General features: G+C 45.9%; 3 protein-coding genes across 6 annotated transcripts in view; 1 reads left to right on the top strand and 2 right to left on the bottom strand.

Annotated features, from left to right (window-relative positions):
* LOC308586157 (GPI mannosyltransferase 4-like) overlaps window positions 1-26299 on the bottom strand; it is a gene marked incomplete at its 3' end in the record, with an annotated part of 49428 nt that extends 23129 nt beyond the window's left edge. Inside the window, exons 1-3 of the mRNA XM_081192433.1 lie at window positions 25936-26299; window positions 18724-18922; window positions 16673-18285 (exon numbers count right to left, since the gene is read on the bottom strand). Coding sequence (XP_081048559.1) covers window positions 16673-18285; window positions 18724-18844 — 1734 coding nt within the window. The 5' untranslated portion in view covers window positions 18845-18922; window positions 25936-26299. The remainder of the gene's footprint in view (window positions 1-16672; window positions 18286-18723; window positions 18923-25935) is intronic.
* LOC308585921 (trypsin-like) lies at window positions 460-4797 on the bottom strand. Of its 4 annotated transcripts, none has more exons than XM_081192030.1 (5): window positions 4494-4797; window positions 2664-2814; window positions 2178-2434; window positions 1661-1836; window positions 460-637 (listed from the first exon to the last, which is right to left on the bottom strand). In XM_081192030.1, the coding sequence occupies exons 1-5, from the start codon at window positions 4534-4536 to the stop codon at window positions 488-490; spliced, it is 777 nt and encodes a 258-aa protein (XP_081048156.1). In that variant the 5' UTR covers window positions 4537-4797; the 3' UTR covers window positions 460-487. The 4 variants fall into 4 exon arrangements, with proteins under 4 accessions (XP_081048156.1, XP_081048157.1, XP_081048158.1 ...); XM_081192031.1 differs by having other exon boundaries at window positions 2178-2431; window positions 4494-4796; XM_081192032.1 differs by having other exon boundaries at window positions 1661-1800; window positions 4494-4764.
* On the top strand, window positions 10299-12735 carry NCBP2AS2 (NCBP2 antisense 2 (head to head)). Its single transcript, XM_081192113.1, has one exon. It carries the CDS (start codon window positions 10425-10427, stop codon window positions 10941-10943), a length of 519 nt encoding a protein of 172 aa, XP_081048239.1. The 5' UTR covers window positions 10299-10424; the 3' UTR covers window positions 10944-12735.
* Window positions 26300-26435: the final 136 nt, after the last annotated feature.

Below are 26435 nucleotides of genomic sequence, written 5' to 3'. Positions count from 1 at the left end.
TATATGTTTTAACCATACTTTTCAGTCGGTGGCCTGTTTCTATAATAAACAGGGTAACAGAAGGGGAGATCAGCCTAAAGGCTTTTGTTTTTACTGTTTAAGATGCTTGGCACTGTGCTTCTAAACACAAGCAATAAGCTGATGTTTTGTCTGTTGGTCAGGTTTGTGGAGGAATAAAATATAGTTAACATATTCCCTCACCTACATGGTAAACCCTAACCAACATCTACCATAATGTGAAATCAAGCCATTCCAGGAGGTGTGCCGGAAGCTGAGGAGTGAGGGAGCAAATCATTTGATTCTGCTCCCTTGCCTCAGCCATGACCCCTCTGGTGGTGGGCAGACTGGGGGGTAGACTTCCTAGAAGCCTTCTCTTCCACAGTAGCCAGGCCTGTACAGTCATTGCATTGCTGGTGGTGCCAGATCACAGGGTCTTTCTCAGAGCAGCGAGATACCGGGTCAGAGCTCAATCTGGCTTTATTGCTCTTCAGTTGCTGGCAATTGTGTAGTGGATCCAGTCTTCAAAGATGCAGACCTTGGTGTACAGCCCCAGCCGGTTCTCTTCACTGCAGCTTTTCTTCCAGGACAGCAGTCCTTGGAGGGCTTCTTCACACACCAAGGGGCTGCCCACATCTCCCTAAGACATAGACAACAGCTTTGGGACTCTCCAGGGGACAGGAGCAAATCATGACAATTTCTCACTGTCGTTATTTGAACTCTCAGGCCCTGAAGCACTGCCTGCAGCAGGAGAGAGGGAGCTGTGTGAGGCTTTCCCCAGCCACAAGTACCCCCTGAGTGGTCCCAAGAGGTTGGCTCTTGCAGCTGGAGAATTTCCCTTCCCGTTGGGGTGGGTGTGCGCTTGCGCTTACAGCCCCTCTGTCCCTCTCAAGAATGTGGGGATGACATAAATGCTATTTAACTTTGATATGGGGAGGATTTGGCACATGGCTTTTTATTGTACTTTTCAAATATATTATGCTTTGTTGTTTAGTTCTGGTTAATGTCTGGCCAGTAAGCTACTAGCCTGCCTATGGAGAATGCTTGTGAGTGATTTGGTTGGAGACAGCTCTAGTCTGAAGGGAAGCATTCATCTATATGGTGTGTGTGGATGCACATAATTAGACCATGTTACTGAACTCAAAGTCAGGGACACCTATACAACCTTACCTCCCACCAAAAAGTGCAGGCTCCGGGGGCCACCAAAACCACACCTCTCACCCATGGCTTGGAGTGGCTAGGAGCACACATGCCCATCTGGGAGGCCAGGCAAGGCATGCAGGCTCCTCTAGGCACCCATCTCATCAGCCCTGCAGGACCATCTCCCAGGTTGGCCAGTGGTGCTATTGGAACTGTGAGTTTAGTGCCAAGTGGCGCTTGGATAGAAGAAAGATAGAGACAGCAGGTGAGAGTTGCAGGGAGAGAGGGAGGGAGAGAGGAAGAAGAGCAGTCCTGGTGGTCATGGAGGAAATCACAGGCAGAGCATGAAAGGTGACAAAAAGCAAACTTTTGGAGTTTCTGGTCCATGGTCTCTCCCAGCTTCACATGTACTGATACAGCTTCTGGCCAAGATCACAAGGGAGTCAAGGTATGCCTCTGCTTGTCTGCCCCCCCCCCCCAATCACTGGACTTGGACTTGCCAGTAAAAAGAGAAGAGCCTCACCTTGCAGGCATCTTGGCTGCTGTCCAGCTGTCCAGCACAAAGCATCCTGTCAGTGAACCGTCCTGGGTAGACATTGTTGCAAGTGGCATCAGATGTGACTGGAAGGTAGGAGCACTGCAGAAGGTTGTCTGTTCCATCAGCTGTAAGCCCAAAATATGTTGATCCTGAGCAGCTGCCTGGGGCAAGGCAGGAGGGAGACTCTTATGCTCAGGCCTCACCCCTCTCTCCTTGAGCTCTTTCTGCTTCAAGGGGGCACTGCCACCTGCCATGAATCTATCATAGTACAATGAATTGTTGGTGCCTCCCTCCCACCATTTGCCGTTCATCTACCCTTCCCTTTTTGCATGGTGTCATTTATCCCATGCTTCACTAAGGAACTTCAGTGCCCCCTTGCGTGTCCCCACCATAATCCCCCACGGCTACGAAGAGGGGCATCTTCCAGCAGCCCCCTGCTCCAGTCTGTCACAGTTGTTGCTGGTCCTGGTTAGTCTCTCAGCACCACCCTCTCTGTACTCACAGTTGCTGCTGATCCATTCTGAAGCCAGGCACTGGGTCCCAGCTATGGCACATTGGCTGGGCAAACTGATGGGCTGCACTAGCTCACCCAGGACAGCTGGTTGTGCAAGCTTGATGAGCATGATGTCATAGTCCAGTGTGTAGTTGTTGAACTGCTTATGAGGGACCAGCTTGGCAGCAGCAATGACCTGTTGCTTCTCCTTAGGAAGAGTCTCAGGGACTTGTAGGCCAAGCCAGACCTCCATGTGATCTGGGCTGCTGGAAGAAGAGCAGGTGGGTCAATAGTGTTCTCCCTAGAGTTTTTCTGCCTCAGCCTGGGTTGAAAGATTCCTTGCTCACCCTCAAGGATTCTTGTAGGCAGGCAGGCAAATGCAGAAGTTGCCCTCCTGTTTCAAATGAGAACAGAGCAGCCAACAGCAGAGAATGGACTTTATTCCCTGTGGGAGACAGATTGTGTGCAAAGGGTGTGAAGCAGGCTTATACCCACCTCCTGCTGCACTGAGCTGAGGACAACACCCATTCTTGGCTGATGAGGGCCCCACTGCAGACATGGTGCACTGACTGGAGGGAGACTTGCCATGGCACAGAATCTTGTTGGCACTTGGCACTACCAACCAACTTCTCAGCAGCTGCAACAGCTCAATATATAATTGGTAGAGGAAAAAATCAAGACTTCTTCAATGGTTAGGAACATGCTAAAATGCAATGTGGCCTCGTGAACTCAGGAAATGGTATCCAGTCTATCCCATGACATCTGTCAGCCAGACTACGGTAGCTAGATGAGGGCGCTGCATGCAATCTCTTCCTGCTAGTAAACAAAGGCTCAACTTTTTGCCACCATATCCTGCTTTCCAACTCCATCTCCCTGCATAGGAATCCTCTGAATTATTGGTCTCATATTGCAAGTAAGTGTGGCTGGCAACTGTTCCTGATTAATTTCTGCCAGAGTTCTACATACCATCACTCATACTGCTAAAATAAAAGCCACAGTTTTAAACCACAGGAAAGATCATAATGTATTATTGTAGACTATTCCAAAACAGTAACTATAACAAGTAACTATATAGTACACTGCTGGTTTGCCCCATGTAATAGTGACATTTCCTCTTTGTACAATCAGCCCAAATAACTGACTGCTTTTGATTATTCTGATATGAGCTGTTAATTTATTTTCTTACCACCATATATATGTACTGCATATGTGTATTATTATATATGAGAATAAAATCAGCATGAAAACATCATTAAAATGCCAATAAATACTAATTAGTTAACAGAGTTGAGATTCCTGCATGGCAGGGGATTGAACTAGATGACCCTAGGGGTCCCTACCAACTCTACAATACTATGAAATAAGATACATGTTACAAAGGCTTCTCTAAACATTAAAGTTTTCAAAAGATGTCTGAAGGGAGGGGTGGCTCTTGGTGGCAGGGAGTTCCACAGGGCAGCGGCTGCCACACCAAAGGCTCAATCCCTAATGACGTCCAGCTAAACCTCAGGGTTCATTGGGGTGAGGAGACCAACAGAAGCGCCCCATCAACAGATCTGGGTGGTCAAGTTGGAAAGTAAGTACTTTGGGGTCTCATGGTACGTTGGGACCAAGTTGCTTAGGGATATGTCAGTTTCACACACTGTTACAGAACAAATTCAGTTAATAAAGTGAGGCTGGGTGAATAGTCTGAATGGTCAGTGTAGAGAGTGGGTTTTTGGGTTGTATCCAACTAAGTAATACTCAAAGTAGTCCCACTGAAATCAGTGGACTTAAATTAGGCATGCCCATTAATATCAGTGGGTTAAATCTGAGTATGACTGACAATGGTGATAGCCCGCCTGCATTTCTGTTTCCTGGCTTAACTGCCTGGTTCTCCTTCCCCTCCTCTGTTGCCAGGACACCTCTACTTGCACCCTGAAATCTTAGCCCTCTTCTGGATTGATGGCCGTGGATTTGCATTCCAGCTTCTGTACTGCAGTTTTGTTCATCCTCACCCAACATTTCATGACTATGGAGAGCCAGTGTGGTGTAGTGGTTAAGAGCGGTAGACTCCTAATCTGGGGAACCGGGTTCGCGTCTCCGCTCCTCCACATGCAGCTGCTGGGTGACCTTGGGCCAGTCACACTTCTCTGAAGTCTCTCAGCCCCACTCACCTCACAGAGTGTTTGTTGTGGGGGAGGAAGGGAAAGGAGAATGTTAGCCGCTTTGAGACTCCTTAAAGGGAGTGAAAGGCGGGATATCAAATCCAAACTCTTCTTCTTCTTCTTCTTCTTCTATTCTTGGGCAGATAAACTGTCCAGATTTGGGGGGGGGGGGTTGTACCTGCAAGAGCCGCCAGCAGCAAACTGCAACCCAGCCACAGCATGTTCTCTTCTCTCAAACTGGCCTCACTGAGAATGCAGAGTCCTGTGTGCACCTGGAAGTCGTCTAATCTCCCAGAATGGAGAGAAGAGAAGAAAGAATGTTTGCACAGCTTTCACATTGACTCTTGTCCATGCAGTTAGGCTATTTTTAGTAACATTTCTGAAGGAGATAAGATTGCTGCTCCTTTGGGTTTGTAGGAGGTCTGGGCTGCAGGTTCCCCAAGTTTTCAGAGTGTTTTGTATTCAGACCCAGCACTGGGGCATTGAGCAGCTCTTTCAGCCTAACAAATCATCAGTAAAAACAATTACAGCCTAGAAAACACAACAGTGGCACCTGAGGCGCGCTTTCCTGCTGGTGCGCGATTTCCGTTCTCATCCTGGGGCTAAGTTCTCAGCCCAAGGTACTACTTCCAGGTTAGTGGAGTACAAAGTGTTTGTAACCTGAGGTACCAGTGTATTAACAAAGCGGCAACAAAAATATGCTAAACATTACAATTACAGCAAAAGTCATATTATATGATTAACAAAGCATTTATAATCTATCAAACAGTATTAGCAACTAAAAAAATAAACCAAGCGCTGTTAATACACGCACTCTCCATGCCCCCATGACTCATAATCTTTCACTCTATTCAGTTCATTGAAATAAACATAGTGTCCATTGCTTAGCCAGCCTAGCCAGATGCTGCAGCAGCTGGTATCCTTAGGTGGTGGGCCAGGGAGGAGACGGTGGGACATAGACCAACATCTACCTTTGGGTAGCTCTTCCAGAGGCTGTTGATGAGGAACATGTTCATGTCACCCTCAGGAGGTCAATTCCCACTCAAGGAAGTCCGATGAGCCTGTCCCTCCAGAGCAGCAATCCTGCTGACATGTGCTTGAACAACTTCTTCTAGCGGCAATATAGGTGTTCTATGAATTTGAGAGGGGAACCCCCCCAACCCCAAGAAAATAATAAATGATAGGGTTTTGATTCATAGGGTCATTGTCCAACCCCTTGCGATGCAGAAATCTCAAATAAAGCATCCATTTGGAATATGAAGGGAAAATACAGACTGCAGAGGAATTATGGGCAAGCTTATGCAAAACAACCTGGCTACGCTAGGGCTGCTAAGAAGTGATGCAGGGTCACTGAGGGCCATTGGTAATGCAAGAGAACTGTCCTTCCCCCCTGCCCAGATGTACAAACAGAGACAGGAGATTTGGAAGGTTACCGGGGTAGCAGAGCATGATGTCATATGTAGAGTTGGGGGCTGAGAGCAAAGGAGAGAACCATTTTGGCAGGATGGCTGAAGGGAGGCTGGGAGAGATGCCTTGGACTCCACTGCTGCACTGCTGTGGGGAACATACCCCTCTTGGATGACCACGTTGTTAGATCTGGACTCCTTCCATCCAAATTCAGGTGTAGATATGTCAATATATCATATTTCTTAAAGCTACAACAGCCTCCTCCATGCCTTCATTCTCAAGGGAACACAGACCCTGGGTAAGTGCCTGGGACTCCCCTGGAATCTTGCCAAACCTCAGCAGAGATTGTGAGTGGCATCCAACCAACAGGTGTTATATAGATGTATTTATTTTGTGGAAAGATAACAAAGCAATTCTGGTATGTTTCAGGGACTTTCCTCTCTCAGTTATTAAGCTGGCATTTGGGAATGCTACAGGCAAGGTTTTCCAGGCCCCCATATGCATCAGGCATCTTCCATATAAAAGACTGAGAGCCAGTGTGGTGTAGTGGTTGAGAGTGGTGGACTCGTAATCTGATGAACCAGGTTCGCTTCCCCGCTCCTCCACATGCAGCTGCTGGGTGACCTTGGGCTAGTCACACTTCTCTGAAGTCTCTCAGCCCCACTCACCTCGCAGAAAATTTGCTGGGGGGGGAGGGAAAGGAGATTGTACGCCACTTTGAGGCTCCTTACGTAAAGGTAAAGGGACCCCTGACCATTAGGTCCAGTTGTGACCGACTCTGGGGTTGCGGCACTAATCTCACTTTATTGGCCAAGGGAGCCGGCGTACAGCTTCCAGACCAGCATGACTAAGCCACTTCTGGTGAACCAAAGCAGCGCACGAAAATGCCGTTTACCTTCCTGCCGGAGCGGTACCTATTTATCTACTTGCACTTTGACGTGCTTTTGAACTGCTAGGTTCAAGAATTTGGTCAAGTTGCAGGATTTAAACTGAACAAGTTAAAAACAAAGGTTTTAGAGAAAAATTTAACAGCGATTGAAAGAGAAAGGTTTTAGAATGAGACAGGTTTAACAGTGGTTAAGAAAGTGAAATACCTTGGGATTAATATGACAGCTAAAAATGGGAACCTATTTAAAGACAATTACGAAAAATGTTGGACGGAAGTGAAAAAAGACTTAGAAATTTGGTCAAATTTGAAGCTTTCACTGCTAGGCCGTATTGCTGCGATAAAAATGAATGTGTTGCCTAGAATGTTATTTTTGTTTCAAACATTGCAAATTTTGGACAAAATGCACTGTTTCAAGAAGTGGCAGAGAGACATCTCTAGATTTGTCTGGCAGGGCAAGAAGCCTAGAATAAAATTTAAAATATTAATGGATGCAAAGGAAAGAGGCGGTTTTGCCCTGCCAGACCTTAAACTTTATTATGAATCAGCAGCCTTTTGCTGGTTGAAAGAATGGCTGCTTCTTGAAAACACAGACATCTTGGACTTAGAAGATTATAACAATGTATTTGGATGGCATGCATATTTGTGGTATGAGAAGGTCAAAGCACATAAAGCATTTAAAAATCATATTGTCAGGAAAGCATTGTTTAATGTCTGGATAAGATATAAGGATTTATTGGAAAACAAAACCCCAAGGTGGCTGTCACCGATGGAAGCGAAAGCTCAGAAAAAGCTCAATATGGAGGCCAAATGGCCGAAATATTGGGAAATTCTGAAACAAGAGGGAGATAGACTGAAACTGCAGAGTTTTGAGAAACTAAAAAACAAAGTGCGAGACTGGCTTCATTATTATCAGATAATGGAGGCATACAATTTGGACAAGAAAATTGGCTTCCAGGTGGAAAAATCAAAATTAGAAACAGAACTGTTAGAACCCAAAACCAAGATTTTGTCAAAGATGTATAACTTGCTGCTGAAATGGAATACTCAGGATGAAACTGTGAAATCTGCTATGATTAAATAGGCACAAGATGTTGGACATAACATTATGATGGCTGACTGGGAACAGTTATGGACCACAGGTATGAAGTTTACGGCATGTAATGCCTTAAGAGAGAATATTATGAAAATGATATACAGGTGGTACATGACCCCAGTCAAGCTTGCAAAAATTTATCACTTGCCGGACAATAAATGTTGGAAATGTAAAGAAACTGAAGGTACATTCTTTCACCTTTGGTGGACGTGCCCAAGGATTAAGGCTTTCTGGGAGATGATATATAATGAAATGAAAAAGGTATTTAAATATACCTTCCTGAAGAAACCAGAGGCCTTTCTCCTGGGCATAGTCGGCCAATCGGTGCCAAAGAAGGATAGAACTTTCTTTATGTATGCCACAACAGCAGCAAGAATACTTATTGCAAAGTATTGGAAGACACAAGATTTACCCACCCGGGAAGAATGCCAGATGAAGGTGATGGACTACATGGAATTGGTGGAAATGACTGGCAGAATCCGAGACCAGGAAGAAGAGTTGGTGGAGGAAGATTGGAAGAAATTTAAAGACTATTTACATAAACATTGCAAAATTAATGAATGTTAGAAGGATGTTGGAATGATGTTATGTGGCTTTAGCAGAAATGTTATAAAGAATTTGGGAAAAACTGACTTAATTGGTGAAAGGAGGGAAAGTAAAATTACATTATATTAAGATAAATTACAGGACAAAAATTTGAAAAGCTGGAAAGGATTTGCTGAAACAGATAATCGAACTAGAATACAAAAAAGGGAGGTGTGTACTATGAATCAGCAGCATTCTGTTGGATGAAAGAATGGATGCTCCTCGAGAATACAGATATCTTGGACTTAGAAGGTTTTAATAATGTATTTGGATGGCATGCATATCTATGGTATGACAAGGTTAAAGTGCATAAAGCTTTCAAAAACCACATTGTTAGAAAAGCATTATATAATGTCTGGATCAGATATAAAGATTTGCTGGAAAACAAAACTCCTAGATGGTTGTCGCCATTGGAGGCCAAAGCTGTGAAAAAACTCAACATGGAGGCCAATTGGCCAAAGTATTGGGAAATTCTGGAACAAGAGGGTGACAAATTGAAACTACAGAGCCATGAGAAACTGAAGACTAAAGTACAAGACTGGCTCCGTTATTATCAAATAATGGAGGTTTACAAACAAGACAGGAAAATTGGCTTCCAGGTGGAGAAATCGAAATTAGAAACAGAACTGTTAGAACCCAATGCTAAGAATTTGTCTAGAATGTACAACTTGTTGCTGAAATGGAATACACAAGATGAAACGGTTAAATCAGCTATGATTAAGTGGGCACAGGACATTGGTCATAATATTATGTTTGCTGACTGGGAGCAGTTGTGGACCACCGGCATAAAATTTACGGCATGTCATGCCTTAAGAGAAAATATTATGAAAATGATTTACAGGTGGTACATGACCCCAGTCAAGCTAGCAAAAATCTATCATTTGCCTGACAATAAGTGTTGGAAATGCAAAGAAACTGAAGGTACTTTCTATCACCTTTGGTGGACGTGCCCGAAGATTAAGGCTTTCTGGGAAATGATATATAATGAAATGAAAAAGGTACTTAAATGCACTTTTCCCAAGAAACCAGAGGCCTTTCTCTTGGGCATTGTCGGCCAGTTGGTGTCAAAGAAAGATAGAATTTTTTTTATGTATGCTACTACAGCAGCAAGAATACTCATCGCAAAGCATTGGAAGACGCAAGATCTACCCACTCTGGAAGAATGGCAGACGAAGGTGATAGACTATATGGGACTGGCCGAAATGACTGGCAGAATCCGTGATCAGGGGAAAGAGACGGCGGAAGAAGATTGGAAGAAATTTTAAGTATACCTTAAGAAATATTGCAAAATTAATGAGTGTTAAAATGTCGAGATTTGAGGGGGGGAAAGGGGTTTACAGCTGAAAAAGATTAAGTAAAAGAAAAGAATAAGGGATAAATCTGATGAAATTAAGTCTTAGGATTTGCTGAAATAATTTTGGAAATTGGGATGCAGAAAGGGGAGGCTTGGGGAAGTCGACGAAGTAGGTTTATGAAAAAAAGGATATGAAATTATACATGTTTGTTTGTTTCTTTATCTGTTTGTATGTGTTTATAAAAAATTCTTGTAAAACCAATAAAAATTATATTAAAAAAAACAAAAAAGGGAGGTGTGAGGAGGTCAAGGAAATAAGCTAATGAAAGACAAGTTATGGGAAGATGTGTTGTATTTTTCTTTTTCGCTTTTTTAATGGATTTTATTTTTCTTGTTTTTTCTTATTCTTGTTTTTTCTTTATTGTGATGTGTTGTATTGTTTTTGTTTAAAAATGTGTTTTTTGCTTTTTCTTTCTGTAACCTTTGAAACGTTAATAAATATTAATTTTTTAAAAAAAAAAAGTGAGGTGGATTGGCTACATTTTTCTTCAAAATTACAAGAATGCAGGAATCTCAACTAAATGAATCCCCATGACAGATGGCCATCCAACCTCTGCTTAAAGACCTCCAATGAAGGAGAATCCACAATCTTCAGAGGGTAAAGACATGGCAGAGGCGAATGTATCAATAAGATACAATCAAAGAGTTGGAATAGAGTCTCCTCCAGCACCAGAATTCAAAAGCATCCATTCTTCGGCGATCAGCCTTCTTGACGGTCCAGCTCTCACTTCCACACATCACGAGCGGGGAAACCAGAGCTTTGACTAGACGGTGGCAGGTGATGCCTCTGCTTTTGAAGATGCTCTCTAGGTTTGCCTTGACTTCTAGCTGCCCTTTAGCCAAAGGCCCGGAAGCTGCCTTCACTTCCGCCCCCAGGACCCGCTACTCTATGGTCAGGCGGACCAAGTCACGCCCGTCAGGGCGCACGCGCGGCCTTCAGCTCCCCCGGCCAATCCCGACGCCAGGCCAGCACGTGACCTGCCCGGCGCCTGCTCCGCCCCCTCGCCGCTCGCGACGCGGCTCCTTCTCCCGCCCGGAGTCTTCGGTCGGCGGAGGCCGCCTGCCTTTCGCGGCGAGGATGGTCCTGCGCCGGCTGCTGCTCGCCCTGCTGAACGACCACCGGCTCCTGGAGCGGCTGGCGGAGGCGAGGCCTATCCGGGCGGCGGCGCGCCTCACGGCCGCGGCCCTGGCGCGCGGACTGCGCCTGCGCGACACTTTCCTGCGCGAGCTGAAGGAGGAGGCCAAGGCCAGCGGCTGGTCCAATGAGGGGCGCGGAAAGGACAAGGGGCGGGATCCCTGAGGAAGGCCCAAGACGGACGCTGAGGGCGGCCAATAGCGGACTCGGGCCCGCCGCGTCTCCTGCCGGCCAATGGGCGAGGCTGCCAGCGCCCCCTGGAGGAGCAAGCGGCGAATAAAAGGGGCGGCCCGCGGGGGAGGCGGGAGGAGGCTGGGCCCCGAGCCCATAGCACGGCTGTGGAAACTGAGGCTGGCGAGGTTCCCGCGCTGAGCTGGAGTCCCAGGCCGGGCCCCCCCGAGACGCAGCACGCCCCGCTCCCTCCCCGGACAGCCTCCCCGCAGGGGGACCTGGAGCCGCCTCCGCAGTTGAGGCCCCCCGAGATTCTCCTGGGGCTCTGCTTGGCGGCAGAAGCAGGCCCCGCCCTCTGGTCCAGCAGCCGCTTCGCCTTCCCGTAGCAGGGAGTTCCACAGGACCGGGCCAGTGACACCAAAGGCGCGACTCCTTCTTGTCAGACGAGCCTCACCAACTCGGGGAATGGCCAACGATGGTTCTGCAGATGACCTCTGTGATTGAACTGGGGTATGATGGGGTGTCCTGGACCCAAGTTGTTTGGGGCTTTGTCAAGCAATGCAAGGACCTTGAACCTGACTCAGCAGTAAGTGGGCAGCCAGTGCAGCTGTTTGAACAATGACCAGATGCCCACCGCCACCACCGCAGTCCGGTCACAGCGTTCTCCCATCAGCTGGTGCTTCTGAACCAAACCCAAAGATGGCTCCACACAACAGTGTTGTGTTTCCTTAGAAAAGTTTGAGATGGCTCACAACTTAAAAGACATAAAATACAATAAAACAATTGCAAAACTAAACAGAATTGCAGAGCAAGAAATAAAAGCAGTTAAGACAGCGGCAATGCTGTGTTTAAAAACACCCGTAAAAAAGAAATGTAGGTCATTGCTAAAGTCTGATCTTTAATGTAAAATGCAGCATCTTGAATTGGGCTCAAAGAATGAGGGAGTCAGTGCAGTTGCTTTTGCTCTGGAGTAACATGTTCCCTCCCAATGCCTGGTTTTTGTCAGCATCTTAAGCTGTAAATTTTGGGCAAACTGCATCTGCTGTCCCAATGTAATAGCCAGCTCTGCATTCCCCCATTTGTGGCACAGTTGGCACACCAGCCCCCTAACTGTGTGGTGCCACATTGGCATCCAAATCCAGAAACAGCTCTGAGGCTATGGACCTATCCAGGAGAGGCCAAACCTGTTTCTAGATGGGTTGTTTTCTTCTTGTGATTTGGAAGTTGTACTGTTTGGAACTGCCTTTGCCTATTTAGCCCTGCGAGGAAAACCTCCCCTGCATAATCGAAGGAGCAGACAGACCAGGAGGACTTTGACTTGTGCCTGGAAATGGAATAAGAGCTAGTGGAGCTCCCAGTATGTGCATCCATCCAGACTTTTAATGATCAGGCCAAAGTCACCATGTTTTGCAGTGGGATAGGGGGCCTTGAAACAAAATGCTGCAATTGGCACCAGGGATGCTTTTGTTATGGGCTGTTCCAGCCATCCTGGAACAAGGAAAAGAAAAAGCAGTTTTCTTAAAACAACACAAACCCTTACCTTCTTGAACTCTTCACAAGCTTGGCTATATATGTAGCCTAAAAGGCTTCAGTTGAGGGCTGACTGCCAGTTCCAACCTGAAGTACTTTGAACATAATAGAAAGCTACTTTGTACCAGGTCAGGCAAGACCATTACCTATTCTGACTGACACCAGTTCTCTAAGGTGGAGATTTTATCCTGGAAGTTTCTTTGTTTACAGCATACAAACCATGTGCTCTACCAATAAACTGTGATTCCTCCACCTATTATTATGGTTGTTGTTATTAATGTTATTTATATTTATCATTACAGTTCAGTTTTAAAAACCAGTCCAATCCAATATACTTTATTGAAGAGTTTGGATTTGATATCCCGCTTTTATCACTACCCTAAGGAATCTCAAAGCGACTAACATTCTCCTTTCCCTTCCTCCCCCACAACAAACTGTGGGGTGAGTGGGGCTGAGAGACTTCAGAGAAGTGTGACTGGTCCAAGGTCACCCAGCAGCTGCATGTGGAGGCGCAGAGACGCGAACCCAGTTCCCCAGATTACGAGTCAATCACTCTTAACCACTACACCACACTGGCTCGCTATTGCTCTGAGGAAGGGAAGGATATGTTCTTTCCCCCACTTCTTCCCTCCTGAAGCCTTGCATATAGCAGCAGCAGCCTGGAGGGGGCAGTGCTGCCCTCCGAACACCATTGTCACTCCTACTACCTGGATAGGACTGGCATGAACCTGTGGGGGCCACCAATGGAGCAAATTGGGGGCAGGCTTCGGGGCATTGATTTTATTATATATATACATATGTTTGTGTGTGTATCATAAAAATGTATCATAGCGCTTTACAACATAAACACACAAAACCCAACAATAAAATAGCAACAAGTTAAAAGCAAAAAGAAATGTAAAACACTTTCACAGGTCCAGCCTCACTACCGCCCTTCCCCATGCCAGCCCATCCAGGTAAGCTGCAGCAACAATGATCAGGAGGAGAGCTCCACATGGGCTACTGCTGGGGCACCAATAGGGTTTTTCTGGGGCCAGTACACTAGACTGATTGGGCCCTCTAATCCACTTGCAATAGAGGACACTGATTTGCATAATAATTGCAAATGCTTTGTGTCATGCAAAATTATGTGATTTCTTGCAGGTGGTGTGGAGGACCCAAAAATAAATTGGTGGTGACACAAGTAGTAAAACAGACAGAATGTGAATAGATGAAGCTTTCCCCATAATTGTATTTCTATTCTGCAAAAGGAAGACCTGTTGAATTTCTGCCTGCTACACAGCTGGTAAAGGCAGTAGAGCCAGGGGCATGCTTTGTGAGGATATTATTTATTATTATTAATTTTATTGCCCATCCTTTACCAGTGGGCTACAACACTAAACCTCAAAACTGAGGACAGTTACAATCACAGGAATAGGGTGGGCTCTGAAAGTGCAGGTGTCAAAGGCTATGGTAAATGTATGTAGAGCTTGTTTTTAGGAAGAATAGACTAAGTACTTGTTCATTTATTGTATTCCACCACGTGTCCTAAAACACCTTCAGGGTAGTTTACAAAACAAAAAAACCGCAATTACATTTTTTAAAAAACCAGCATTTAAAAATATTATTAAACCAAAACTATCCTAAATCACAACAACGGGCAACAGTATCATAACAGCAGAATGACAGAATCGTAGGCTTGGAAAGGACCCACAAGGATTATCTAGTCCAACCCCTTGCAATACACAGATATACACAGCTATCAAAATTCCCAATACAGATTCCACAATAGGGGAACAACCACTTGTATCTAATCTAACCTCAGAGGACCGCTTACTTATGAAGGGCTTAGGACCAGGGGAGGCTTACGCCAGGGTGCTCAAACCTTTGCGATGGTCAGACCCAGCATTTAAAATTATGCCCAGAAACCAAGGGAAAGCCACTGCCAGGGCTGGCCCAATACATTTTGTCACCTGAGGCAAACCATAAAATTCCCCCACACCTGAGAAGAGTTTTATGTCAGGGATAAGGGTGGAAGGAGACCAGAAGCGCTTTCTATTCCCCAAGAGGCTGCCGGGGGGGGGGGGGCAGATCTAAAGCACTCTGCAGCTGTCACTGCCAGCACAGCAGCGGGCAATGCATTCCTTGGAGGCTGGATTTGCTGCTCTTGTGGCTTCTGCCAGGAGAGGCAGCCCATCTCTATGTCTTCTAGTGGAGAATTCACATTGCCATCTGGGTTATGGGTAGAAAGGATGCCAGAAGTGTTTGCACATTGTTGCAGGGGGAGTGGCGGTGTTGCTCCAGAAGGAAGCCAGGAGGGTTGCTGTGGCAGAGACTGACCCAAGGCATTTCATCTGGAGGATTTGAGGGTGCTAAATAGCAGCTCCCCACCTCAGCACAGTCTTAGGCATATCTTGATTTTGGACACTTTCATTTTCTAGCAGATAATGTTCCATGCCATCAATACTGATGCAATCATGTGCCCTTTGGTCCCTTACTAACAAAGGAGGAGTTTGGCAGTGACAACTGCGGTGCATAAAGCAAACTTTTTGCAAGGGCCTCTTTCTGGCTTCCAAACGCAAAAAGCACCTTTCAAAGGCAGTTGCCACAAGTGCCCTGGTCAAAGTTTTCTTAAACTGAGCTTAATTTTTATAATTATTTATAATTATTATCCGGTCTTTGCACAAAGTTTTCTCAAGGCAGCTTAGAATCAATTTTAGAACACATTTTTATAAACAACACTATAAAACAATTTCTTCAAAAGAAACAAGCAAACAACAATAATGACAGATTGAGGTGCTTTTGAAAATGATGATGCTCATGAAACTCAGGTCAGAAGAACAGGTGCCAGGCAAATATTCCTGACGAGAGTGTCCCACAGTCTGGTTTCTCTCCAGGAAAGGCCTTGTCCCCGGGTGCCACCCACTCAATTGGCTCTGGTAGAGGTATCGGGTTCAAGTGGCAACAGAGTTTCTGAAGGTGATATCAATGAACTGGCAGCTTCCTAGAGGGGTAGGCAGCCCTTCAAGATCCTCCGATACACCTCAGACTTTTAAAGCCCCAAACAAAATCTGTTTCTTGAATCATGCCCAGAAACAGAGTGTGTGTTGGTGGATGCAGCTGCTCATCTTGGTAGCAGTTTTTGTCTTGATGCCAATTCTAGAGCAATCCACCAGGTCTAGCTCGTTCTTGCCATTACACCAGGCTGTTTGCAAACATGTCAGCTGGCCCATCTTGGCTTGGAGGTTTCTCACATTAGCATATAAACACATATTTCCAGGCCCGTCTCCAAATGTCTCGGGCGCGAGCATTTTAGCCCAAGGAGCTTTGGCCTCTCTGAATTGCTATCAGTGTCCCTGCACTCTAAATGCCTCATTCTACCCCTCCCCTATTTAAATCACCATGGATCTTTTCTCGCCTTTGTCCTTATTACAGGAGAGGGGGAGATATGTTCCGAACCAGAATCCTCCTTAGTTTCTTTTGGCTTTCCCTGCAAAAAATTGCTCTGCCACCTTTTAAGTGCCAGCAGTCTGGTTCCACACTGGTTCAAGTGAAGCCCACCCCGCTTGTCCCAAAATGTTCCCTGGTGCCTAGAGTTAATCCAGACCTTTCCTCTCCACACCCATGTCTCATCCACGCATTGAAGCTCCACAGATGTGTCTTTCTTTTAATGTTTTAATGTTTGATGTATTATAGTATTTTAATATTCTTTTGGAAGCCGCCCAGAGTGGCTGGGGAAGCCCAGCCAGATGGGCGGGGTATAAATAATAAATTATTATTATTATTATTATTATTATTATTATTATTATTATTATTATTATTATTATTTCTAGCTGGCCCTGTACATGGACCTGGTAGCATTTCAGAGAAAAGTCACACATATAGCCAAAGTGCCTGTGGTCAGTGGCGTATTGGGGTCCCTAGAAGGCAGAGGCAGACGGAGGCCCTAGGACACACAGCTATGAGACAAGATGGCTATATTTTTGGCTGGAACAGAACAGAAGATGCTGGAAACTGAGAAGTGGGAACTGGGATGGATGGCATTTGGGGCACTTGGAAGTTGAAGAAAGGAAATGGGTTGCTTGGGGTGATACAGGACTGTGCCACAGTGTTTGGTGGGTGAGGTGTATTGGGAGATTTCTGAGAATAACTAGGGTTGTTGTGGACTGCATGTTTGTGCGCCAAATGTTCTTTAGCTTCTTTGCTTAGCTCACCTTGATGCTAGATGCTCTTTTATTTCTCTCCAGATACAGGATATGCAGTCCTAACTGGCTTCTCCACTTTTCACTAAGGAGAAAGGACATTTGGGGTGGGTCTTCCATCGTCAGATGTGGAAATATTACTGTCTCCTTCTTGACCAGCAACGGACATTGCTCTATTATGGTTCTGACGGTGCCTGGGATGATAACCAGCACCTGGCAAGTCATTTCCTTGCCCAGCTCTCTATTGACACAGGCAGGACCATTCATTATGGATCCCAGAATCTGGCAGAGGAAGCTTTTCTCGGCCCCAGCCATGTCGACAAGCTCCACCAGCGTGTTGCTCTTGTTAACATTAAGCAGAAACCTGGGAGGCATGTAGGTCCGAGCAAAGAGTAGTGTGTAGTGTGTGCGATGGCTCAGGGACTCTGGGGAATGGGTGAGCTGCTCCAAGTGGAAGAGGCAAGGGACTATGCCTCCCTGGTGGAAGCAGCCAAAGAAAAGGGCACCACAGAGATTGAACACAAGGTTGATGGATTTCCACTGCTGGGCCTGTCTATGCTGCGTGACCAAAAGGACCAGAGGCAAGATGAGAGGGATGAGGAAGCGAGGTTCTTGGTGGCTGAATAAAGAAAGAAGTGCCAGAGGGATAAAATAGAAAGCCAGCAGTGCCAGCCTGCCTTCTGGGCATGTGATGGCTGAATGTGAGCTCCTCTTCAAGGCCTTCAACCACATAAATTGGCTGATGTGCACTTTCAGGAGTTTGATGCCATTGCTAACAGCTTCTACATGAAGGATCCCAAAAAGGAGGACCCCGTTAACAGCAAAATGTGTCAGATGCGGGTGAGTCCCGTGTTGTGCAAGGTTCTCAGGGTTGAGGTTATAGGTGAGGAAGTTCAAGGGGGTCACAACGACACTCTGGCGCAGCCTGGCAAGGATGCTCAGTGGGCTGGCCTCGTAAAAGCTATGCAGGCTAAGTCCTGGCAGGGGAGAAGTGAAATACCAGGTGTCAGCAGCTATGAAGAAAACAGCAGTGAAGGCGGCACTTGGGGCAAGACAGAGAACGTGGTGTATTGTTCTTCTAACGCTTTGCTGGCACGTAGCACCTGCACATACCCAATGCAACAGCGGCACCAAAGCAAATGCCAGAAACGTTGGCCTGTTAAAAAATCCAGCAACTATGATCATCCCAATAAGTCTGTGATTTAGAGGATTCTGCCACCGATAGGCTGAGGCCGAGGTCTTGCTGGCTGCTTTTGAAGACACTAGTAGAAGCAGCAAGGCAAAGAGAAGTCCTTCCACAGTGTTAGCAAAGGTCCTCGTGTAAAACACAAGTGTGACGTAGGAGCCAGCAAGCAGAGCCAGTGAGTTCCACGGATCCGCTCCCCACAGAGGAGCCAGCTGGTAAACACTGTAGTCAAGGATGAATGAAAAGATGGTGGTGAGGAGGCGGGGTGAGACGAGGAGGGTGTAGCTGGTGATGCAGCTGGACGAGAGGCCCAGGTGCTGAAGGGCTTTGATGGCCCAGAAAGCAGCTCCAGATGTGATCAAGGGAAACACTACAGTCCTGCAAGGAGACTTGGGGAGGAATTCCCAGGGGTGGTAAACCTTTAAGTCCAATATGCTGCCTGAGGAGGAGTGGGGAAAGGTTAACACAGTTAGTAGCTGGAGCCCTGTCAGCTAGAAACCTGCCCCCCGCCCCAGTGACCTCCAACATAAGATTAGAAAAGTTAAAAATAATTGAAGTCTTTGACTCACTAAAATAAAAACAAAGAAAGAATCTAATTAAAAGCAGAACCAACTGCAGAAGATCAATAATTCAGCAGACTCAGAATTGCTCTTCTTGCTCTTTATAAACCAGGCTGCCTATACGTGGCCTGTTTGGAACAATGGAGAAAATGGAAAGCAGCTCACCTGCCATGTGCTGGGGGCCCTAGAATTTAACTCGTCACCGACCCCCCCCCCAAGACCTTTTTGAAACCAGGTACAAAGGACTGTCCACAAAGACTAGGTTTTGTAAAAACACAAAACCTTTTCATACCACATACATAAGATGTCAGCTTTACCTGCCATGACCTCTGGAGACTGGAAAAACTCATCTGGGTGCAGGTAGCCAGTCTGAGGAAGAAGACACCAGCCCACTCTAAGCATGCAGAGAACTCTCCAAAAGGTTTTGGGTGAAGCCATCACAGTTTCACCAGACCTGCCTGGATTGGAAGGTTGTCCACTGGAAACAGCAGCAGTCCTAGTTGTCAAAAGCCAGCCCTGAAAAGGACAAAATACTTAAAGCACAAAACCCGATTGAGCATTGTTGGTGACAGAAATAATTCCTAGTTAGACAAATATTGACACCTTTTTCAAGCCTCACCCCTTAAGATAAAAAGTAAAGGTCCAACAATAATTTACAGTCTTTCCTCTTCCCTCCCATCTCAAGAGCAAAGAAGAAAAAAGCAAGTTATAACTGTATATCCTTTAAAATATCAAAGAAGTGGTTACAGACAGTAAATCACCGGGGGAGGGGGGGGGAGCATCTTAAAGATCAGTCACTTAAGCTTCTCAGTTTGACAACCCTACCCCCTTCCTTTATTTCTGATGGCAAACTTTTTATTTGTACCTTTATTTTTTCCAACAGCTTATTCCCATGCAAGGCAGCAACCATTTCCGGAGTAGACTCCCTTTTCGTTTTCCAGTCAATACAACAAATAGTTCCAATAGGTTAAATAATTCACAATTAATCCTTTTCTTCCTTTGGTTAAAATTTTGGAAACTGACCACTCCTGAGACAGGGCAGCCTGCTGCTGGACTGTGTTAGAGCCCAGCGACCACGGCTCCACCACCGGGACGACCTGGCTCCTCGTGGGACCAAGCAGGCCCGCTGGGAGCTTGTTTGGTCACCGCAGGACCCCTCAACGTCCTGGTCATCCCCAGGACCTTCTTCAGGGCTCTTGTTGCCTACGGGCTACTCCAAAACTCCAAAAAAGCAGCAGCTTCTTTAAAAGAGGCCTTACCATCTGAAATAACTCTGCTGGTTGGCTCCTAGAGGATGCCATGCAAGCTGCAAACTGAGCCTTCTTCGCAGCCCACACTACCACATGGCACACCTGATTATGTGCTTTGTTCCGTTGGCTTCAGAGCACGACTTGAATCATTTGCACACTAATCTTTGTCCGGCTTGCTTCATAGTCCAGAGTTCTCCAGGATGCCAAAGGGCCACTTGAGTTTACTTGGGGGTAATTGTGTCATCGCATCGCATAGCGAGACCGGAGCTTTGACATGATCACAGCTTTATGCACTAGAAAATCCCCAGAGCTTTCAAAAACATAATAATAATAATAATAATAATAATAATAATAATAATAATAATAATAATAATAATAATAATAATTTTTACTTATACCCCCCCCAGCCAAGGCCGGGCTCAGAGCGGCTTACAAGCAATAATAAAAACAAATTGAATGATTACAACTTAAAAACAAAATTAAAATACAACATTAAAATATTAAAATGTAGCCTCATCGCAGGAGAAGGAAAGGAAAAAAGAAAGAGAGGGAGGGAGGGAATCAAATTGGCTCCAAGCCAAAGGCCAGGTGGAACAACTCTGTCTTACAGGCCCTGCGGAAAGAAATCAGATCCTGCAGGGCTCTGGTCTCATGAGGCAGAGCGTTCCACCAGATCGGAGCCAGTGTTGAAAAGGCCCTGGCTCTGGTTGAAGCCAATCTAACTTCCTTAGGGCCCGGGACCTCTAGGGTGTTGCTATTTATGGACCTTGAGGCTCTCCGTGGGGCAGACCGGGAGAGGCGGTCCCGTAGGTGTTATGTACTGAAATTCTCACCCTGAGCCAGCAGGGGGATACTGTAGATAGTTATGCAAATGAAGGATCGAAAATTGACGTTCAGTGATGGGATAGTTTTAGAACGTTGCAACAGTTACAATTGTTCTGTAGCTCTATATAAGCAGGCTGACTTAGCTCCTCAGGTTAGTTCTGTTCCAGCTTACAAAATAAAGAGCTGCTTTGGAGAAATCGCTGTGTCGTAGAATCACAGAATCATAGAATCATAGAGTTGGAAGAGACCACAAGGGCCATCGAGTCCAACCCCCTGCCAAGCAGGAAACACCATCAGAGCACTCCTGACATATGGTTGTCAAGCCTCTGCTTAAAGACCTCCAAAGTAGGAGACTCCACCACACTCCTTGGCAGCAAATTCCACTGTCAAACAGCTCTTACTGTCAGGAAGTTCTTCCTAAAGTTTAGGTGGAATCTTCTTTCTTGTAGTTTGGATCCATTGCTCCGTGTCCGCTTCTCTGGAGCAGCAGAAAACAACCTTTCTCCCTCCTCTATGTGACATCCTTTTATATATTTGAATATGGCTATCATATCACCCCTTAACCTCCTCTTCTCCAGGCTAAACATGCCCAGCTCCCTTAGCCTTTGACCATTTTGGTTGCCCTCCTCTGGACACGTTCCAGTTTGTCAGTGTCCTTCTTGAATTGTGGTGCCCAGAACTGGACACAGTACTCCAGGTGAGGTCTGTCAGGAAGTTCTTCCTAATGTTTAGGTGGAATCTTCTTTCTTGTAGTTTGGATCCATTGCTCCGTGTCCGCTTCTCTGGAGCAGCAGAAAACAACCTTGCTGATGTGTTTTAAACGGTTTTTGTTTTGTTAGTTTAATGTTTTAGTGTTATGTAGTGTTTTTGTATTGTATTGTTCTTTTTTTATGTAGTGTTTAAATTGTTGGAAAAGTAATAATTATTTTCAAATATATATATATATATATATTTCTGTTCATGCAGCCTAGAATAGTAGTACCTTTTCTTGCTGCTGCATCACACTGTTGACTCTTCATCATCATAATTTATTTCTACCCCGCCCATCTGGCAGCTCCCAAGAGAATATTATTATTATTATTATTATTATTATTATTATTATTATTATTATTAAAGCGACAAAACATTAAACATGAAAAACTTCCCTAAACAGGGCTGCCTTCAGATTACTTCTAAAAGTCAGGTAGTGGTTTATTTCTTGGCATCTGATGGGAGGGCATTCCACAGGGCGGGCGCCACTACCGAGAAAACGCTCTGCCTGGTTCCCTGTTAAGCTTGTGGTCTACTAATATCCCTAGATCCTATTCACATGCATTACTGGTAAGCCCGGTGTCCCCCATTTTATATTTGTGCAGCTGGTTCTTCCTGCCTAAATGCGGAACCATACATTTGTCCCTATTGAAATTCACTTTGTTAGCTTGGACCCAGCTCTCAAATCTGTTAAAGTCATTAATGAACACTCTTGGTGTTGTCAGTCAACTAGCTACAATCTACCTAAAAGTTACGTCATCCAGCCCCCACTTTACCAGCTTCTCCTCAAGAATACCATGGTGGCCTTTGTCAAAAACCTTACTGAAATCAAGATACACTATATCCACAGCTTTCCCCTGATCCACCAAGCTTGTAACTCAATTTTTTAAAAAAAGAAATGAGATTTATCTGGCACCACTTTTTTTTTTTAAAAAAAACCATGCTGGGTCTTAGTAATCACAGCATCCTTTCCTAAGTGCTCACAGACCGACTGTTGAATTATCTGTTCTACAAGCTTTTCTGGTATCGATGTCAACCTCACCGGGCGGCAGTTACCTGGCTCTTCTTTTTTCCTCTTTTTGAAGATGGGGACATTTGCCCTCCTCCAGCCTGCAGGGACCTCACTTATTCTCCAAGAATTCTCAAAGATTTTAGACAGAGATTGCATCCGCAAGCCCCTTTAGTACCCTTTAGTACCAAGCTTGTTTCATGCTGCTCCTTATCATAAGACTCAAGCCAATGGAAGAGTCCCACTAAACACGTGAAGAACTTTCTAACAGTGAGAACAGTGGAATGGACTCCCTTGGAAGGTGGTGGTCTCTCCTTTATTGAGGATTTTTCAACAGAGGTTGGGTGGCCATCTATCAGGGATTCTTCAGCTGTGATTCCAGCATTGCAGGGAGTTGAATTACATTTGTGGGTCTTTTCCAACTCTTCTATTTTAAGGGTTTATCGGTCTATGATGAAGGCTTTATACATCCAGCATCTTTAAGTGGGTATGATGCATCCCACATGCATGTCTTCTGCCTTGGTGGTACCTGCATCCAACTGTCATTTAAGTGAGATTTCCCTGATTCACAGATACTGCAGTAAGGTGGGGAAAATCTAACATAAAACCAAATGTTACCAAATGGTGAGCATACTGAAGTGCATTGTGTGGGCATGTATTTTTACCCCTGTGATGTGATGGTTTGCTAGGTGCCATTTGTCCCCACACCCCCTCTTTCCGTTGGTGAGATGCTTTAGGTGAGCTGCTGGTGGCAGCAGTCATGACACACACTTAAAAAAACCAGTCTACTGTTTTGTGCATATTGGAAAACTTTGTATTTCCAAAATACATTTTAAAAATGGCTGCCAGCACAGGTAGTCAAATGTCCTCTCAGCAAAGCTCAGGGAGGGTGGGCTGGAAGCCACACTTTTTACAGAAAGTATGTTCAACACACTGTTCTGGCAGAAAACTCACATCCATTTTTTAAAAGAAATTGGCCATGTACAAAGGCAAACAAATACTTCCATGTGTGTCCACAATGGACCTCAGATTTCTGGCACTCAGGGAGTGTGGGAAGTCCTGAGTGAGGGGACAATAGCCTCCAGGCAAGCACAACCTACTAGTGTGCTGGGAAACACTGAGGAGTTCAAGTAAAAGTGCTCATGTCAACAAATGTGAACAAAAGCCCACATGGAAAACATGGGATCTGTGTGACCCATGTGCATGTTATCACTCTGGGGTATCCACAGCGTAACACAAACTCCTGGATAGAGTTCTTCTGGGGCAGAGCAGGAGGGAATGAAGCCAGACCCACAGAGATGTCCAGGGGAGAGTTTTACATAGGAAGCTGACGGATGCAGGGATTTTCATAAGGACAGTTCTCAATGAAGAATCTCTGGGTGCAAGATGTGGTACTGCATCAAAAGATTAGATTTCCTTATCTGGTCTGGAACAGCAAGGCAAAGAACTGGGCGAGTCACCACTGGGAAGCAAAGAGCCAGGAGCCAATCACAGAAACACACCCTGTGTTGGAAGAAGATAGGGGGGAAGGAAGAGAAGCTGGAGGAAGGAGTTGTGGAAGTACAGGAGTGTGTGGTGGAACAGCGTGAGATAGCCAAGGGAGCATAGGAGAGGTGCAAGAGATCACTCCATCCATCTGCTGTGACAGGACCATCTCATCAGACCTCTTCTCCCTCCATTGTCACTTGGGGGGAGTCTTCATGGGAGACGTGGGCAACACAAGGCTCCTTGCATCCACTTGGCTGGTGGTCCAGTGCCATTCGGCACTTACTGCCTCTGAGCTGTGCCTCTGGCCAATAGAAATTGGTGCCCCAGTTCTGACTTTCCTCTTTCCTCCTTGTCCCTTTGTGTGTTGTGTTTTTCTTCAATTGTAAGCCAGAGCAGGGAGCATCTTCTGTGATTTTATGTAAGCTGCTCTGGGAACATTTATAATCTGTTCTTCCAAATGCTCTAAATAAGTAAATAAATACAGTAATAAAGCACCTGGGTTTAGACACAGGAGACACTCTGAATGCTTTATTCTATTAATCCTGTTACACCTATAGCTGAATAAAACTTTTAAACTATTGGACTTGGACTGATCTATCACCACTGCCTGTTCAGATGGTGGGGAGGCATCAATGGACTTCAGGTTCAGACTTCAAGCAGGGCAGCCAACCGTTGGAGGGTGTTGGGGTCACATTATCTGACTGGAAGTTCTACTCTTCTGGAGGCTGCCTAAGGGGACCCAAACATCCATGTTACTTTGGTCACTGGGACACATGTAAGGTTTTACACTTAGGCAGAAATAACCAGCTGCACAAATATAAAATGGGGGACACCCGGGTTGCCAGTAGTACATGTGAAAAGGATCTAGGGATCTTAGCAGACCACAAGTTTAGAATGAGTCAACAATTCTCTGCTGCTCCAGAGAAGCGGACACAGAGCAATGGATCCAAACTACAAGAAAGAAGATTCCACCTAAACATTAGGAAGAACTTCCTGACAGTAAGAGCTGTTCGGCAGTGGAATTTGCTGCCAAGGAGTGTGGTGGAGTCTCCTTCTTTGGAGGTCTTTAAGCAGAGGCTTGACAACCATATGTCAGGAGTGCTCTGATGGTGTTTCCTGCTTGGCAGGGGGTTGGACTCGATGGCCCTTGGGGTCTCTTCCAACTCTAGGATTCTATGATATGCAGCTGCAGCAGCAAAAAAAAAAAAGAGAAAGAAAAGGGGGGGAGATAATGCTATTCTAGGCTGCGTCACCAGTAGTATCCAGACTGAGGGAAGTACTGCTCTATTCTGCCTTGCTCAGACCACACCTGAAGTCTTGTGTCTGGTTCTGGGTGCCACAATTTAAGAAGGATATTGACAAGCTGGAATGTGTGCAGAGGGCAACCAAGATGGTCAAGGGTCTGGAAACCAAGGCGTATGAGAAATGGTAAAGGGAACTGGATAAGTTTAGCCTGGAGAAAAGGAGACTAAGAGAAATGATAGCCAACTTCAAATATCTAAAGCGTATCACACGGAAGATGGAACAAGCTTGTTTTCTCCTGGTCCAGAGGGTAGGGGTCAAACCAGTGGCTTCAAGTTTCAAGAAAGGAGATTCCGACTCCACATCAGGAAGAACTTTCTGACAGTAAGAGCTGTTTGACAGTGGAACAAACTCCTTTGAAAGGTGGTGGACTCTCCTTCCTTGGAGGTTTGAAAGCAGAGATTGAGCGCCCATCTGTCCTGGCTGCTTTAATTGAGATCCCTGCATTGCAGGGGGTGGGATTAAATGATCCTTGGCATTCCTTCCAACTCTAGACATTTCTTCCAACCTCTGGGCATTTATTTTTTTACCTGAGAACCTGGATACGGAATGTGAACCCCCTGGAAAGAGGAAAGAAAGTGACCAGATGAGAGCTGGCTGTCCCCTGGTGAAGAGAGTCTTGGGGCCAGAGGGTGAGGATCCCTGCAAGCGGAAGGATGAGGCAGCACAGCGCAGTCACTTTCTTTCGCTCTAACCCAGGGCTTGCTGCTCTGTAGTGCTGTCTTTGTTATATTGCTCCATTATAGCAGATACAATAGATCCATTAGGCATATTTAATATCAGAAGGGATAATGAGGGACGGGAAGAGGGTACTCCAATGATGATTTGGTGGGCAGACCTGTAATACAGCCCCCCCCCCTTTAGCTTCTCTCCATTTTAAAGACCTCGTTGCCACATGAACGTACCCGTGAGCATGGAAGTACTGCTGTTAAATGCCAGTCCTATGCATGGTCGAACAGCAGCTGTTGAGGACATGGAGGAGGTTGCTGACTTGTCTTGCACTGACAAGATCTGGCTGGACCAGGCAAGCTGGATTCTTGGGACAGCATCTTCCGCCTAGACTCCCTGACCAGGAAGCCATTTTTCCTGGAAGAGGCTATTGCAATGCCCATCTCCTTTGCAGGACTCCTTCTCTGTCCATGTATTGCCCATGCCGCTGCCAAGTTAAGAGTCTGCCTGAATCGGCAGAGGTGGCTTCAGATTTGGTGTTTCAGGCTGTCAGGCATTTGGCTCTTGGGGGCCTTCAGCACCCCCAAGCACCCCCACACCCCCGGCATTGCTCTAACACAGTGTTTCCCAACCACTGTTCCGCGGCACACTAGTGTGCCGCGAGATGTTGCCTGGTGTGCCGCGAGATGTTGCCTGGAGGGAGGCGGGCGAGTCAGGCGGCGAGAGGTGGGGCGGC

This window comes from Podarcis bocagei, assembly GCF_964188305.1.
Source record: "Podarcis bocagei genome assembly, chromosome: 4".
NCBI classification, from domain to species: domain Eukaryota; kingdom Metazoa; phylum Chordata; class Lepidosauria; order Squamata; family Lacertidae; genus Podarcis; species Podarcis bocagei.
The sequence above is the reverse complement of the archived record's forward strand: the minus strand, read 5'-3'. Positions and strand labels throughout refer to the sequence as shown.